The sequence below is a fragment of the Medicago sativa genome, chromosome 3 (genome assembly GCF_051527215.1).
Source record: "Medicago sativa cultivar Bolivia chromosome 3, Bolivia_mono, whole genome shotgun sequence".
Lineage (NCBI taxonomy): Eukaryota > Viridiplantae > Streptophyta > Magnoliopsida > Fabales > Fabaceae > Medicago > Medicago sativa.
The window spans coordinates 38,554,000-38,572,330 of record NC_140751.1 but is presented as its reverse complement, the minus strand read 5'-3'; the positions used below and the strand labels follow the sequence as shown (position 1 = coordinate 38,572,330).

General features: G+C 36.1%; 2 protein-coding genes across 2 annotated transcripts; both read left to right on the top strand.

Annotated features, from left to right (window-relative positions):
* Positions 1–449: 449 nt before the first annotated feature.
* On the top strand, positions 450–7,102 carry LOC146937515 (uncharacterized). The gene is made up of 5 exons (XM_085749451.1): positions 450–570; positions 1,465–1,737; positions 1,833–1,871; positions 6,120–6,175; positions 6,374–7,102. Exons 1-5 carry the CDS (start codon positions 450–452, stop codon positions 7,100–7,102), a joined length of 1,218 nt encoding a protein of 405 aa, XP_085605577.1.
* A 6,291-nt stretch (positions 7,103–13,393) lies between these two features.
* LOC146937514 (uncharacterized) lies at positions 13,394–16,841 on the top strand. Its single transcript, XM_085749450.1, has 3 exons — positions 13,394–13,903; positions 14,171–14,695; positions 16,557–16,841. Exons 1-3 carry the CDS (start codon positions 13,394–13,396, stop codon positions 16,839–16,841), a joined length of 1,320 nt encoding a protein of 439 aa, XP_085605576.1.
* Positions 16,842–18,331: the final 1,490 nt, after the last annotated feature.

Genomic DNA, 18,331 nt, shown 5'->3' with positions numbered 1-18,331 from the left:
ACGCTTGGTAACTATTGTTAGTATGTCGAATTAATGGATTAATCATTGTACCCAATTGTTGTGTTACCAAATTGGCCATATCATGGTTGGCCTCATCCATCTATTGCCTTAATGCCATCATGGATGCATTTGTTAAAGTTTGTTGGTATGTTGCAATCGGAACGCTCACCCCATGAGTAAATAATTGGGGGATTGGCACATTTAAACTTTCTGAGAACGAAGATGGGTTCGTGTGTAGGCCTTGCATTAAAGAGGTTGGCATACCGTATGGCATGTTTCGACGGCTTGTGCCAAGATTGAAAAACGCTGGAACGGCCTGCGTAGTTTGGCCAGGGACAGTCGATCCTGTCGGAATGGCCTGAGTTGTTTGAGCGGACGTCGTGACCGCTGGGATGGCCTGAGACGTTGGCATGGCCATCGTTGATTAGACAGTTTCTAATACTGTCGTCATGGTACTACTCGGATTTGCTTGCGTACCACCGGATGATGTGGGCGGGTTGGTTGTTGTTCCTGATGCTGCGTTCGTTGCCGCTGTGTTTGGAATGGGAGGAGGACGTACCATTTCAGGAAGTTGTTTTCTACTCCTTAAGAGCATACACAACACAAACCAACAATATAAATCAAACAAATTTTGAAATGAAATTACTCACAAAGGCACAAAAAGGTCCCACTGGGCGTGCCAATTTGTTTACACTGATTTTTGGTAAACAACCGCTGGTTTGAAAATAATTACTTGCAAGATCAACCAGTAAATCTTAGGAGCATATTTGTGCTTTTGTGTTATTTTCAAGAGATGTAATGTTCATAAAGAGTTAAATGAAACAAAGAAAATAAAAGCAATCGAACTCAGCCCAGTTGAATTGAATCGAAGTTTATTAAGTGAAAAACAAAGAAATTGTTCAACATGAACAAGTAAAATGCAAAGATATTTAAGACAAAGAACTTAAATTGCATTAATTGAATGTAAATCGGTACCCAGATTCATACATTGCAACTTGTAACTCGTTTCTCACTTCCATACGGATAATTTGAGTGTAAGTTTTGTATGATTGAATTGTGACCACTTTTTCATCATAAAAACTGCTATTTATACAAATAGAAATAACCACCTAAATTCGAATTCAAACTTTTAACTATAGAAAACTAACAAGTCTTATCTATTAAATTTGAATTTCGAACGCGCCTTGGAGATATCTTTATCCAAAATAACTGTCGTTCGATAGGTCTCGTTCGTTGAACCAGAACATGTGCTCCCAGCAAGCTCAACTTCGATAAAAACCTTAGAGTTAATTTTTTCTATTTCTTCGATGATAAGGTCAACTCTCCTTGACTACATTTAATGATAGCCTTTTAAAAATACAGGCTAACACGTTTGGGATAAAATTACGGCTTATGTGGCCGACAACAAATTAAATACGACGAAATAAGCCGAAATCCTAAAAAACGAGGTGGTCAAAAATTTAGTGGAAGATACTACTTATGACCTCGTCGATGATCAAAAACTAGATTGCATATACGATGATGAACCTTTGGGTTTCGAAGAAGATCCTATGGGGTCTACTACCAAAATGAGGGCACAAGATCCTCTTGAAGTAGTGGATCTGGGGGATAACACTGTTAAAAGGCCAACTTATGTTAGTGCCAAAATCACCAAGGAGTTTAGAGATCAAATTGTTGAACTTTTAAAGGAATTTAAAGATTGCTTTGCTTGGGATTACAATGAAATTCCTAAATTAAGCCTGGAAATGGTGGAATTGAAATTACCAATTCGACCAGACAAGAAGCCAGTGAAGCAGACTCCTAGAATATTTGCACCACAAATTTTGCCAAAGATCAAAGAAGAGATCGGAAGACTCTTGAAAAGCGGTTTCATCAAAACTGCAAGGTATGTAGATTGGTTAGCAAATGTAGTCCCTGTTAAAAAGAAAAATGGAACGATAAGAGTTTGTATTGACTTTAGGGACTTAAATCTTGCCACTCCTAAAGATGAGTACCCTATGCCAGTGGCAGAAATGCTAGTTGACTCAGCAGCAGGATTTGAGTATTTAAGTATGCTTGATGGATATTCAGGCTATAATCAAATCTTTATTGCTGAAGAAGACATTTCCAAAACTGCATTTCGATGCCCAGGGGCCATAGGTTGCTACGAGTGGCTAGTAATGCCGTTTGGCTTAGAAAATGTTGATGCTACATACCAAAGAGCAATGAATTCGATGTTTCATGAATTCATAGAGAATTTTATGCAAGTTTACATCGATGATATTGTAGTGAAATCATCTTCCTAAGATAATCGCTTACATCACCTACGTTGTTCATTCGAAAGGATGAGGCAATATGGATTAAAAATGAATCCATTAAAATGTGCGTTTGGTGTTTGTGCATGTGATTTTTTAGGTTTTGTTGTGCACAAGAAGAGAATTGAAATCAATCAGAACAAAACCAAAGCAATAATGGAGACTAAAGCCCCTTCGACAAAGAAAGAGCTGCAGTCTTTATTAGGAAAGATCAATTTTCTCAGAAGGTTTATATCAAACCTAAGTGGTAAAACGCAAGCTTTTTCGCCATTGCTTCGTCTAAAGAAAGAAGATGTGTTCAAATGGGAACCAGAGCACCAAAAGGCTTTTGAAGAAATCAAATCATATTTGACTGACCCTCCTATCCTTTCACCTCTTCTTAAGAATATGAATATGAAATTATACATAGCAACATCTGAATGTACTATAGGAAATATGTTAGCGCAAGAGGATGAAAATGGCATAGAAAGAGCCATTTACTATCTTAGTAGGGTGTTAAATGATGCTGAAACAAGGTATCATCCAAGTTAAAAGTTGTGCCTTTGTTTGTATTTCTCATGTACGAAACTTAAGCATTATATAAAGCCTTTTGATGATTATGTTTATTCCCATTTCGATATAATTAAACATATGTTATCGAAGCCAATTTTGCACAGTAGAGTTGGAAAATGGGCCTTAGCACTTACGGAATACTCATTGACTTATCAATCATTGAAATCTGTTAATGGCCAAATTGTTGCTGATTTCATGGCTGATCATTCAGTAGTGGAACCTTTATCAAGTGTTGTTGATAGCCAACCATGAAAATTGTATTTTGATGGATCCAGCCATAAAAATGGTACGAGAATTTGGTAAATAACCTTTATCAAGTGTCTTTTATTTAATACTAGCGCAAAGACGGACACTACGTGTCCGTTTTTCTGCTCTTTTTATTGCGCTAACGTTTAAAAAATATGAAGGTATTTTTTTTTTATAAAATTTTGATTTTGATTAAAACTAAAATATAAATGTTTGTTGCTTTCAAGTTATAACAAACCAAACTAACCATGATTATCTATTTCAATGACACCAACAATATAACAAAAAATATAATCTAAATTCTTTTTTTTAATGACACTAACAATAATCTTTATTATGGAAAAAGTTGTTTAAGGGTATAATTGGGATAATAAAAAAGTACGTATAAATATATTGGCTTAAATGCACTTTTCACCCCCTATGTTTCAAAAAGTTGCGATTTTGGCCCCCTTATAAAAAAAAATGGATATTTTGACCCCCTAACTTTTGGCCCTCTTATGATTAGTTGATTTTGATAGAGATTATGCCAATTTCACAGTCTCTAATGGTGTAAACTAGCATGGGGATAGAAGGATGCTGATAAGTGGAGTCCAAACTGGCATGGTGTAACTTTAGCCCCCCTAAAAAAGGATCCACTTATCAGTTTGGACTCCACTAATCCTGCCAGTTTGGACACTATGCCAGTTTGGACTCCACTTATCAGAATTCTTCTATCCCCATGTCAGTTTACACCATTAGACCATTAGAGACTGAGAAATTGACATAAATCAGCTAATCAAAAGAGGACCAAAAGTTAGGGGGTCAAAATATCCATTTTTTTATAAGGGGGCCAAAATCGCAACTTTTTGAAACATAGGGGGTGATAAGTGCATTTAAGCCAAATATATTCATTCAGTTTGTTCCACTTTTTAAATGATAAAGGAAAAAATATCAGAATATATATATTCATATCGTGGTTGTTACATTTTGATTAATATTTAAATTTATTCTTATCTATTTGTTGTTACATGAGTTATTTGTATTGAAAATTGAGGGAAATTTTGAAAAGAAAAAAGTTTGCCCAAAAGAGTTAAAAGGGGTTGTTTTCTATGTATATAACTAGCGGACACTTTTTCTACTGTGCTAACGCATGTGATTATTTTATTTTGTTTGTTTGTATAATTTTGATTAAATTTTAAAATATTAATGAAAATTATTGCTATATTGATTTATAAACAAAATATTGTCAAGGCATATAAACAAAATATTTTGAATTATTTAACAAAATAAATCACGGTTCTCTTTATTTAACAAAATAAATCATAGGTCATCATCGGCACTGACGTTACATACGTTGTTTAAGCTGTATTGCCGTTATTAAACAAAATAATGATTTATTTAATAATTAAAAAAATCATGGTTCTCTTTATATAAAAAAAGTCACGCTATCATAGTTTGTATAAGCAATTATAAACCTACAAACTCAAATAATCCTTGAAATTAATCGTAAACAATTTGAATCATAATCACTTATAAACCAGCAAAGTCAAATAATCCATAAAATTAATCGACTTTGATTAGTTGTATCATGAAAGAAAAAGAAAAAAACTTACAGGTTCATTCTGAATTATGATGCAGAGGGCTGAGAGAGGTTGAGAAAAACTAAACAATTTGGAAATGATCTATGAACTATGAGAACCCTACTTATTAATTTTTATGTTTAATATAGTGCTAACAAATCTTTTACTAAAATATTTTGAGTCCTAATCTTTTTTTTAGATGATTTAAATTACGTTCTTATGAGCTTAGCTCAGTTGGTAGGGACAACTCATAATATATGCAAAGTCTGGGGTTCAAACCCCGACCACCACCAAAAAAAAAAGATGATTTAAATTCCAACCTTTAACAATATTTTTTGCTCACGTTTTTTTACTAATCTTTTTTTTAGAGAATTTAAAGTTCATTCTTTAACATTATTTTTTGCTCACGTTTGTTACTAATCTTTTTTTAGAGGATTTAAAGTCCAATCTTTAACATTATTTTTTGCTCACATATGTTACTAATTTTTTTCTTAGAGGATTTAAAGTTCAATCTTTAACATTATTTGTTGCTCACGTTTGTTACTAATATTTTTTTTATAGAGGATTTAAAGTCCAATCTTTATCATTATTTTTTGCTCACTTTTCTTACGATTGATCAAAGGCTAAGGAAGAGTAACTTATATTAATAAAATAAAATAATATGGAAATACTGTTTTTTTGTGCAAGGGATATGAAAATACTTGACAATCTTTGTCTAGAGGATTTAAAGTTCAATCTTTAACATTATTATTTCCTCATGTATGTTACTAATCTTATTTTTAGAGGATTTAAAGTCCAATCTTTAACATTATTTGTTGCTCACGTTTGTTACTAATATTTTTTTGCAGATGATTTAAAGTCCAATCTTTATCATTATTTTTTACTCACGTTTGTTACAATTGATCAAAGGCTAAGGAAGAGTAACTTATATTGATAAAATAAAATAATATGGAAATACTTTTTTTTTTGTAAGGGATATGAAAATAGTTGGCAATCTTTGTCGGTTGTGTTGAGGGGAACAACACAGATGTACAACATAAAAGCGGCTGATAAAAAAATAACATGTGTTTTTGTTTTGTGCTAGTTTTTTGTGAGTTTGATCTGTGGTTACGGAGGTAAAAGAGGGTTAACGGGGACGATTAGTGACATGGATTAGTAATCCACATGTTATTTTATAATTGGCTAACAGTAAGAACAGTTCATAAGGAACAGTGTGTAAGTTTTCTCCTAAAATAAAATTTATTTTTATTTATTTGTTACATGTGTTATTTGTATTTAAATTAAGGGTATTTTTGAAAAGAAAAGTCCAACCCAAAAGTGTGTTAAAAGGGGTAGTTTTCTTTATATATAGTATAGATTTAAGTTTATTTTAATTGGAAAAACCGATATTGTAACACTTTAAGATACAAAGAAGCTTTTTTGGCTCTGCTAGGGTTTCCACATTCTGATCAATTCTGCACTGCACCACTCCTATTCCTGCACCGTAGCCTTGCCATGGCCTTTGATTGGCAGGCTGAGTTGGACGCATATCCGGGAAGGATTATCGTGAATCATGATTCACCAACAACGACAATTCTCCCTCCTCCCAAACCAGTACAGAAAATTTCTTTTGCATAAGCACTGTCTGCCTCCACAACAACAACCGTAAGCAATGACAACCTACCACAGCCGGTGATTCGTGGTGATAACGTAAGCATTCACATCTCTCAGTCTGTGTATGAGAAGGGTATGGACTTCTGTAAACGTAATCTCCGTGGTCGATTGGTTCTTAACAAGGGCAATAAACCCTACACCACAAAGGACATATATTCCAATCTTCAGAAACAGTGGAAAACAAAAGGGGCTTGGTCCATGACGTCCTTGGGAAGGGGTTTCTATGAATTCTTTTTCTCTTCTGAACAAGATTTGCGCATGACATGGGCGATGGGGACGATAAATTTGAAGCCGGGTGTTCCTCGTTTGTTTGAATGGAAAAAAGATTTTAATATGCACAGACAACGTAACACTCATGCTCAAGTGTGGATCCGACTCTTGGAGCTACCTCAGGAGTACTGGATGGATAGGACGCTCCGTGAAATTGCTTGTGCAGTGGGCACCCCACTTATTATCGATAATGCGACTACCAAACGCCTTTACGGTCACTATGCCCACATTCTTGTTGATATGGACTTCTCACGGAAAATATTCCATGAAATCACTGTCGAGAGAAAAGGCTATGCATTCAATGTTGAGGTAGCCTATGAGTGGCTGCCTGATTTTTGTACCCACTGCCAGAACATAGGACATGATGTCTCCGTGTGTCGATGGTTATACCCCCGCAAGGAATGTAATGCAAAAAAGGAGACTATTGCACAGGGCAAGAAATCGATTCCAACTATCAAACAAACTTGGGTCCCTAACAATGAAAATCCTGCAGATATTGGCTCCTATCTTGCCTTTGATCAATGTTAAATCTGATAATTATTTTGAATTGTTTGAAAGCATGGAAAGGATCAAGGCACTTTTTGAATTGAGTTAACCGAATTGACCACATAAAGCCTACCCGTGAGAAGAGCGAGTATCTGATACCCCAATCTGAGTCAAATGAATCAAGTCCTCAAACATGAACTGTCAATATTCATAAGCACAATGCTCATTGAATTTGCCTGAAATTTTTCAAAAATCCAGTTCATGTTTGACTCTCTTAGGACTTTGATATTCATACTTTGTTGAAGCCTTAACCTTATTGTATTTTGTCCCTTGCCTTAGGATAGGGGAACATTCAATTAGAGTTTTGTTGTATTCAAGTTGGGGAGAAAAGGAGGCATTGTATGTCAAGTATCTGGTGAAATTGTTAAAATAACCTGACAACATTGAAGAAAAGAAAAAGTTGTACATTTGAAAAAGAAAAGAAAAGAAAAGACAAAGAAGAAAAAGAAAGAAAAAAATCAAAAATAGAATAAGTTGTCTAGGTTATTGGTTAGATTGTTTATCACCAAAGGTTGTAATGATTGGTAAGGAAGATTATGGATTTCAATTTGTGATACAAAGAATGTTCCTCTTTGATAGGCTTTATGATCAATTGCCCCACATATGACATTTCTTTTGTAGCCCGGCCAAGTTATAACCCTTGAAAGACCTTTTGATCCGTGCTTTTGTGCTTTTTGAGATTATATTTGGATGGACACCTAACTTAATCAGGATGTTTGCATGATTGTTGGATGTGTGTTCATTACCCTCGCTTTTTGTTATTATTATATTTTATCTACTTTCAAAGAAGTGTGTTAGGTGTAGTTCATAGATAGTTATGTTTATATTTTGAATTTTATGATGTATAGTTTGTGCTTAGGACTTGTTTCACATTCTTAGTTTTCATCTAGAGTTGCGGAGGACTTCATGCTTGCCCGCGTGATCATATTTAAATCACCATTTGAAAATTTTTGTTTTGAATTGTTTGACACCGTGTTGAAAAACTTGACCAAAGCCTTGTAAGTTTCCTTTTCGATTGATTTGTTTGAGGACAAACAAAAAGCCAAGTTGGGGAGAGTTTGATAAGTGTTCAAAAGTGATATATTTCATATGGTAGTTTAGGCATTTTAGTGACTTGTTTTGCAAGATTATCCAAGGAAAACTCCAAATATTATGCAAATATGTCATTTATGCTTTTGAGCCTTATTCTACCCTTTTTGTGCAGGAAAATACAAGCAAGGAGCAAGAAATGTCAAAGTTCAAAGACATACGCTATTAGCGTGTTCTACGCTATTAGCGTGTTCAAGAAATGACAAAGTCCAGAGAGATACGCTATTAGCGTATCAGGGGCGTGATTCTGGAGCACATTTGAAGAATTCGCTATTAGCGAATATTACGCTATTAGCGTAATCACTCCAGACAGCTACGCCAATAGCGTACCTGGAGCGAAGCAGAAGCTGGTTGTCAAGAAATTCGCTATTAGCGTGCATGTCGCTATTAGCGTAAATGCTCCAGAGAACTACGCTATTAGCGTAATTTGGGCGAAGCAGGGCACAAGGACCAACGTGGCACAATCCTATTGGCCATTAAATAGGCCGACTTACTACGCTATTAGCGTGCATTTCGCTATTAGCGTAGGTGCAAAAACACAACCCATTTAAATAGCATTCTTACCTCTCTTTTGGACTATTCACTGTTTTATTAGATATTTTCATACATTCTAAGAGAGAGGTTAGAGCTTATAATATTTTCAGGCAAATTCAATGAGCATTGTGCTTTTGAATATTGACAGTTCATGTTTGAGGACTTGATTCATTTGGCTCAGATTGGTGTATCAGATACTCGCTCTTCTCACGGGTTGGCTTTATGTGGTCAATTCAGTTAACTCAATTCAAAAAGTGCCTTGATCCTTTCCATGCTTTCAAACAATTCAAAATAATTATCAGATTTAACATAACAAAAACAAGTTAGACGGTGATTATCGGTCTCCAGCATATAGTAAACAAATTGAAGCTTCCTCACATTTAAGTTAAGTACTAAGTGGTTCAAAAATAAACATGTTTATGTGAAAAATTAGATGATATATATTTTGTGCAAAGTACAAGTTTCAAATTCTTAGTAAAAACCTAGAATAACGGGAAACCAATACCTTGGCTTTACGCTTTCTCACAATTAATATCATTATCACTCACCTGCTTTTGCTCAAACTTGGCTCCTTGGAGCACTTTAAACTTTATTGTTCATGAGCAATTTTCTTTTGAGAGACACAAGCAAGATTTAAACCAAAAATTATTCATCCAAAGCATAAGTTAAAACAACAAAAAGCTAAGTTATTAAACCAACATAAAGTACCAAAGTAAAGTGTCGAGCACTAAAAACCACAGTGCTCGAAATGTACGGAATACAAAGGAAAGTAAAATAAGTACAAACAGCAAATTAAAAACATCAAGTTCAAAAGCATAAATGAAAACATCACTAAAAACACATAAAATGATCACTGATCATCTTCCTCTGCATCGTCCATGTCCAGATCCACATTATCATCTCCAGCATCATCATTTCCAGCATCATCAGGTGTAGCCTCATCATCCACATCACCCACCCCCACATAAGGACCTGGCCTGCCCTCAGGCCAGTGAACATAGGTCTGGTACAACTCAGGTGTCATAACCGGGTACTCAGCATTCCCCGGATGCATATGACCATTGTATAGATCCTGATGGATGACCATGTTGCTCCTGTAAATAGCCTCATTCTGATTGATGATGAAGGTGTTCTGGTTCCGCACATACTGGTTGTGCAACTGCTGTTCCTGCATAATAGTCTGAAAACCAGCAAAATCAAAAGTGCCCTCAGATGGGCCACCCTCGTCATCAGAAAAGTGATACTGGGCTGCCTTCTGCTCTCTCTTCACCCAGGTATGAATAACAGTGTCATTGATGGAGCTCTCGATGTCTTCATCAAAGGGTCCAGAAATGGTCACTCCATTGGCTTTAAGCAAGCCCATGATAAGTCCCGGAAAGATCAGAGCAACTTTCTTTGAACCTGTGGCACACTTTAAAGCCACCTGCTTCATCTCATTGGTGATGATCCTAGCAATATCAACCTGAACTCCTTTCATGATACACCAAATGCGTGGGAGAACTGCCTTTGGGGCATCAAAAGTGTGGGCTCTGGGTACAGCATTATGCACAATAAATTGGAACACTAAACACGCCTTTGCGTTCATCTCTTTGGTAAGTGCATGTCTTATCTCTCCCTTGTCATTTCTAACAAAGTACCTACCCTTCAGCATAGTATCCCTCTCGATCTGCTCATACTTCCAGTTTCCTTGAGCATTTCTTTTACCATACGTACACAGGGTAGGTACGGTTGGATCAGGAGAAGGTTCTAGCTCTAAGGCATGATTGAGGAAGGCATTGATTGAGTCTCTATCAAAAGGGATTTCTTTCCCTCTCACAAGGGAAGTCCAAGAAAAAGCATCAGCCAAGGTGTCAGGCACAACATTGCAGTAAAACTCCCTCACCAGGTCAGTGTTAATTTCAGTTGCAGGATAGATGAGTTTATTCCATTTGCGATCACAAAAGATGTGGAGCATCTCTTGGTGCTCGCCATCTGGGTGTATGTCAAAGATCTTTTCATGCCAGGTCTTATATTGACCCATCTTAATAAACCTGGCAGAAAGGGCTGGTGTGGGGAAACGGTTAGGAATAACTGGTGCAGCTGAAGTTGAGGCAGATTTGCCTCTAGGACGTTTGGTACCGGTAGTCTTAGGTGGGTTCTTAGGTGCCATCTTCAAAACAACCAGGAAATACCAACATATTGTATAGAAAGAATTAGCACATTATGAAATTGGACATTTAAAAATAATCAAAAATTTTGAAAATCTGGGCAAGTTCAGAAGAAATACGCTATTAGCGAAATCTACGCTATTAGCGAAATTTTCTGGAGAATTTCGCTATTAGCGAAAATTTCGCTATTAGCGAATTTCTTCGTTCCTGCATTTCTCAATCTCAGGATCAAACTGAAGTTGGTCTTTTGCAACAGTACCTCGCATAAACAAAGTTCACAAAGACTATACCAGGTGGTTAGCATAAAAAATAATGAATGATATATGTGTATATGTATATGCATAAAAGAATTTTGTGTAAAATTGACTTAACATGACAAAATTGTTTCAATACTTATAATTTAAAATCCGCTACTCCCCGGCAACGACGCTATTTTGATGTAGTTATTCTACATGTCATATAACTATTTACACGTGAGTATAATATAGGATCGTATCCACAGGGAGTTGCGTAAATCAGAAGCGTTTTCACAATAGTTCACATTAAGGTATCCTTTATAAATTGTTTGTTTGTAAAACTATGTTCCTAAACGACATAAAAGTAAAAACGAGAGAAGATCGAACTATTTCGCTTGCGGTATAAGATAACAAGCAAGCATAACAGCAGCAATCTCTCGATCGATTAACAGACTCTAGCTTTATAACCAATATTATCATAATCATTTCTACAACATCCTTCGTGTCCAAAGCGATATCGTTATTTCTAAGTTATCATTTAAACATTCGTGTCCAAATCCCTTAAAAGATAACAAAGTCGATCGGATAACTTAATCGACCGTGTCCAGCCTGATTAAGTATCCAAAAGCATTAAGTTCTTGATTAAAAGCGATTATCAAAGATTTACAAACTTGTCAAGAGTGATATAACTTAAGATAGATTGTTATTCTAGTTCTAGATTCAAGAGTTCGTGTCCAAATCATCTTGAATCTCTTTGAAAGCATTAAACACAAAAATAACAACAATATTGAATCATTAAGTTAGAACCTTATACATTAAAAGATCAAAATATTACATAATAGCTTGTTTGTTTACCTCAATACTACAAGAGTAGATAATAGCTACATATAGACATGTAAACTATTCAAAGGATGAAGGAAAGATAAAGATTCCATGTCAAGATCCTTCGTGTCCAAAGCGATCTTGCGTTGAATCTACTCCTAAACCACTTGCTTTGTGTTTCTTTCTTTGAAATAGCTCTAACCTCTCTCTTAGAATGTATGAAAATATCTAATAAAACAGTGAATAGTCCAAAAGAGAGGTAATAATGCTATTTAAATGGGCTGTGTTTTTGCACCTACGCTAATAGCGAAATGCATGCTAATAACGTAGTAGGTCGGCCTATTTAATGGCCAATAGGATTGTGCCACATTGGTCCTTGTGCCCTGCTTCGCCCAAATTACGCTAATAGCGTAGTTCTCTGGAGCATTTACACTAATATCGACATGCACGCTAATAGCGAATTTCTTGACAAACAGCTTCTGCTTCGCTCCAGGTACGCTATTGGCGTAGCTGTCTGGAGTGATTACGCTAATAGCGTAATATTCGCTAATAGCGAATTCTTCAAATGTGCTCCAGAATCACGCCCCAGATACGCTAATGGCGTATCTCTCTGGACTTTGTCATTTCTTGAACACGCTAATAGCGTAGAACACGTTAATAGCGTATGTCTTTGAACTTTGACATTTCTTGCTCCTTGCTTGTATTTTCCTGCACAAAAAGGGTAGAATAAGGCTCAAAAGCATAAATGACATATTTGCATAATATTTGGAGTTTTCCATGGATAATCTTGCAAAACAAGTCACTAAAATGCCTAAACTACCATATGAAATATATCACTTTTGAACACTTATCAATCAACCGTACCAAGAGTCAGCTCCAACACCTTCTACAGGGCAGCAACAACATACATCACAACAGGAACCTACTGCAGCACCCACTCCGCCGGAAACTCATCCGTTGGTTGTGACAGATGAACACAACGCCCTTGACAATACTGCCATTTCGGTTGTTGATAATACACTTGAGCACCATGACATTGATGATACAATCTCCTTGGAAGCAGACAAGGAGCAGCAAGATGAAGAAACACGCAAATCACCTTCACCGGATGTTACGGTAAATCATGATATCTCTCAGAACTTTAGCATGCCGCTTGTTAATGTGACTGATATTGTGGTAAGGAATGACCTTACATATCATGATCCAGTATTAATGCCTATGCAAAATTTAGATGTTAGTGCTATAGTAGCTGCTCATAATGTGATGGTGCATCCCACGTCGCGGAAAGAAATGGATTTTATGCAAACATGGTTGGAAAAGGCAGTTGTAAATGAGGAAGATCCTTTTTCACCAGTGGTTTCTAAAGCTCAGAAAAAGAAATTGGCCAAGTTAAACAAGGTTGCTGGTTATCAAACCTGTTCACAGGGTCCCCTCCCAACATCTCAATGAAGGTTATTTTCTGGAACATTCGGGGTATTGGTAACAACGACTCCTGTGTAGCTTTTAGTGATATGTATCATGCTAATAATCCTTCTTTGATTTTTATTGTTGAGCCTATGGTGGTTCATGATTCTATTCCTAGTTGGTTTTGGAATAATATTCAGGTGACAAATTATTGTGTAAATAAAAGGGAGCCGCTTATTCCTAATCTTTGGGCAGTGTGGGGTTCAGAAATCACTTTTTCTGTTATCTTCGCATCCTCTCAATGTTTGGTCCTTGAACATGTCTGCAACGGGATTAAAATTTATATTGCGGGAGTTTATGCCAGCATATCTTATATTTTACGCCGTCAGTTGTGGGCTGATCTGACTTTGCTTCAGAATAATTATGTAGCACCGTGGATTTTTGTGGGAGACTTTAATGCTGTGTTAGGTGCTCATGAGAAAAGGGGACGTCGTCTTCCTCCCTCTATTTCTTGGCTATCTGCAATCAAGCTTGGACTGATTTTTGGGGCGGTACTTCGTGCACAGCTCTTTTAAGGACTCAATCACCATCCTCTTTTGGTGCGCATGGATTTATGATGAGTGCGTAGGACTGCTTCTTTTAAATTTTTCAAGACTTGGGTGAATCATGATGAGTGTCGTCCGCTTGTATTGAAAATTTGGCAGCAACACATTATTGGCTCGGGCATGCATCGTTTACAGACTAAGTTACGCAAAATTAAGGATGCTTTCCGAGTGTGGAACAAGTCAATTTTTGGTGATGTTCAACGTCAAGTCTAGTTGGCGTCTGATGAGGTTATGCGTATACAGAATTTGATTGATGTCTCTGGTTTGGATTCTGACCTCCATACGTTAGAATTGCAGGCACAATTATCTTTGACAAAAGCCATGAACAATCAAGATCAATTTTGGCGCGAAAAGGCTGGACAACAGAGTTTTATATATGGGGATCGAAATACTGCTTATTTTCACATAATGGCTCGCATTAAATCATCCTTGAAAGCTATTTCTTTCCTTCAGGATGGTAATGACCGCATTACTGACCCTAGGCAAATGGAAGAACATGTGGTGTCTTATTTTCAAAATATTTTCAGAGGTAACAATATTTGTGCTCCTACTGGTTTGGTGGCTAGAGTGATCCCGACGTTGGTCTCGATGGGGGAAAACAATGCATTAACTTCTATGCCTTTGTTTGATGAAATTAAAAATGCGGTGTTTGATATGAATGCGGATGGAGCTCCTGGCTTCGGGGGGCATTTTTATCAACATTTTTGGGACATTGTGGCAATTGACGTTGTGAGCTCGGTACAAGAATTCTTTTACACAGGGGCGCTGATCCCAAATCTTAATGCCAACATTTTGGTGTTGATACCTAAAGTTCCAGGGGCTGCTTCCATGGGGGACTTTTGTAACAGCCCGATTTTCGCTAGATTTATTTTATTATTTATCTATGTGTGTTATATGTACTCTTATGTGATTATTTGCCTCTGTGTGTATTTTTGGTTGGGATTCGTAGAATTCGGTGTTAGAAGGGTATTTTAGTCATTTTGGACTTGGGGGCATTTTGGTCATTTTGGGAGTAGGGTTAATTTTTTAATTTGGTTGAGGATTATTTTTAGTGCTTAGTGAGAGTTAATATTTTACTAAGTGTTAGGGAGTTGTAGTAATTATTATATTTACCGGTAAGTGACCGTTAGTGTTATATTTGACCGTTAAGTGAGTAGTAACATTTTCGAGGTTAGAATAGAAATGTGTTAGGCCCATTAAGGTTTGTGAGATAAGCCCAATTAAGTGAGCCTATATAAACTCTAGTTAGTAGTGAGATTGGGGTTTACAAACATTTTTCATTTCATTTAATTTGAGAGAGAGGTAGAGAGAGAAAGAACAAGAGGAGATAAGGGTTGAAGAGGAAGACTAGAGCTAGAAGAGGGATTCATCATCTATGAGCTAAATTGAAGCTTGGGTTAGATATTCTTGGTGCTAGAGGTAAGAAGGTTAGATTTCAACCATAATTCATAACTTTTTCTCTTTACCCATTTTTGTGAAATTGATGAATGGAATCTAATTGTTGTAAATTCGTGCATGATTGTTGTTGTTATGTTTGAGAACATGATTTATATGGTAATTGTATGTTAGTATGTGAATTAACATGTTTAATTGCATAGTTGTTGGTGCTTTGTGTTCTTGAGCAAGTTTGATAAGAATTGATGTTGTGGTGTTGAATTATGCATGAATTTGTGTTCATTAATTGTTGTTATTGATTTGGAATATGTTGTTGTTGAATTGGTGCTTTGGGTATCAAGATTGATGAATTGATGAAGAGATTTTGTATTGTTGTTGAAAGTTGAAGAAGTGATGATAATTTGGTGAATTTTGTTATGTTGATGCTTTAATTCCAAAACTTGTATGTGTTTAAGTGTATTGAACTTATATTGACCTATAAACACTTTCTGGAACTTGTTTTGGTGAATTGGGGGATTGAATATTGGATTTTGGGGTGAAAAGGGTTGGAACCCGTAATATTTTTGCTGCAGAACTGTGATGGTTCGCTTAAGCGAACGCTAAGTGAACGCGTAAGCGAACCAGCATGTAGGTTTTGACTTGAGTTCGCTCAAGCAAACTGTGCCTTCGCTTAAGCGAACCTGCACAGGTTCAGCCCAACTTGATTTTTCGTTTCGTACACTTGGGGACCAATCCGAGACTTCTAAAATGTTTCTTTGGACTTAATTAACATCTGTTTATACCTTTAATCCTACTGGAACATGATTTGAATTAGTTTGGACTTGAATTTGTGAAAATCGTCTAACTTTTATAAAAACGGTCCAAACGTCGATTTTTCTAAAAACTCGTTTTTCTCTGGAAATTAAAGTGGATTAAAGTTGTATATTGTTTATATGAATTCTAAAAATGTTGATACTTGTTAATTGAGAATTGGAGAATACATTTGTATTATGTTGAGATTTGAAGATGTTTAAGAATTATGTGTATGTTCCACTACTATGTTATGTAACATGATCTTTATGCATGTATGTTTGAATTCGAAGACGTATCATCTATTTCTAGAATATATTCGTATGTTCGCGTGTTTTACCGCTTAATATAAGTAGGATGTTACAACTTTCGCCCTATTGCACTGACAAACTTTCAATTTAAAATTTTTACAAAGATTTTGGCAGACAGATTGGCTAGTATTTGTATGAGAATTATTTCCCCTCAGCAGAGAGGCTTTGTTCGTGACCGGAACATTTCAGAATGTGTCATTATTGCATCTGAGGTAATAAACTTGTTAACAAAGAAACAATTTGGTGGGAATATTGCCATCAAAGTTGATATTCGCAAGGCATTTGACACTGTAGACCGGTGGTTTTCGAGTGTCAATCCATTGATTGGTTTTGAACCCTCAATCGTTTGGACTTTCTCGATTTTTCGTGGGAAGGGAGAAATGAGTTAAACCCTTATTTTTGGATCCGGCGGTCGGTTACGATTGGGGAAGGTGTTAGGCACCCGCATCGTCCACGGTACTCCGTGGTAACCTCTTTCCTAACTTTATCTTGTGCTAAATTCATTTTTTTATTTGAAAATGTTTACTTAAAGCCTAAGTGAAAGAATGGAGGGAGAAGAAGTGTGATTGATTATTTTTATTTGGTTTGGAAGGATAAATCCTTTGCCTACATACCCTAAAAGAAAAGGGATCAAAACCCAAATGTAGTTCGCTCTCAAAAATATTTTTTGTGGGTTAGGTTGATTTTAATTTTTTGAAAATGGTTTTAAGAAGGGTTGCGAGACCTCAAGGTATAGAAGAATAAAATGGGAGTGAGGTTGTTTCATTTTAATTTTTTGAAAATGGTTTTAAAAAGGGTTGTTTCATTAGGAATTTGACACATGACCCACATGGTCTGACCGGGCTGACCTGCTATGATACCACTATGTGACACCCTAAATCCCAATTAATAATTATTGCTATTATTTAATTAAAAATAGAGTTTGATTCGCAGCGGAAAGTGTCAAATAAAAACTTCTCTAATGATATAGGAATTCTTCCACAAAATTTAGGATATCACATTGACTCATAACAAACATAATTCATATTCCACTTCATTAAAAATTATAGTAATAATAACATCGAATCTTTTTCTTTTGAAAATATTTCATTTTACATCATAGACAATGGTTTTCTTGCACAAAATTAAATAAGTAAGCATATCCCTTTTCCCGTGTCACTATCAGAGCGGTGCTTTTCCCCAAAATAACCGACGACACAAGACAAGTCATCACGAAAGGCATGCACTTGACTCCAAGACTCATAACCTATATAACTATGGTTTCGCAACCGCAGGGCCAAGCCAGCATATACAAACAACGAAGGGGTGAGTTCCGAGAACATGTAATAGTATAAAAAAAAATGGGAAGAACACGTCAGCAATTAAGTCAAAGTCGTTTCACATCACAAACATAATATTCAGAACCTTGAAGAATATACTATATCATCTCAATCTATATTAGTAGAAAATATCATTACAACTTAAGAACCAAAAAAAACTTCACAAACACAATGTCACAATTGAATTCCAACTAGTCACAACACATGTAGTCACCAATAACCATTTTCATAAGAACATCCACAAATAATCACCTTCATCGTCTCACACAATTACATTAATAGACATCACAAAGTAATTCGTTAAAACATCACAACTTAACAACTTGACTCGACAACACGACTCAACTTGACAATGCACTCTTAACAACTTAACAACTTAAATCATCGTGAAACTTCTTGATATGCAATGCATGTCGTACCATTCAACAACATATATGAGCGTAATTAGGCTCTTCAACAAGTGAGCATAAAGATTCCGGGCTTAAATCCCCCAACATAGTTTGAGCATAAAGCTGTCGGGCCTAAAGCCCCCAACATAGTTTGAGCATAAAGCTGCCGGG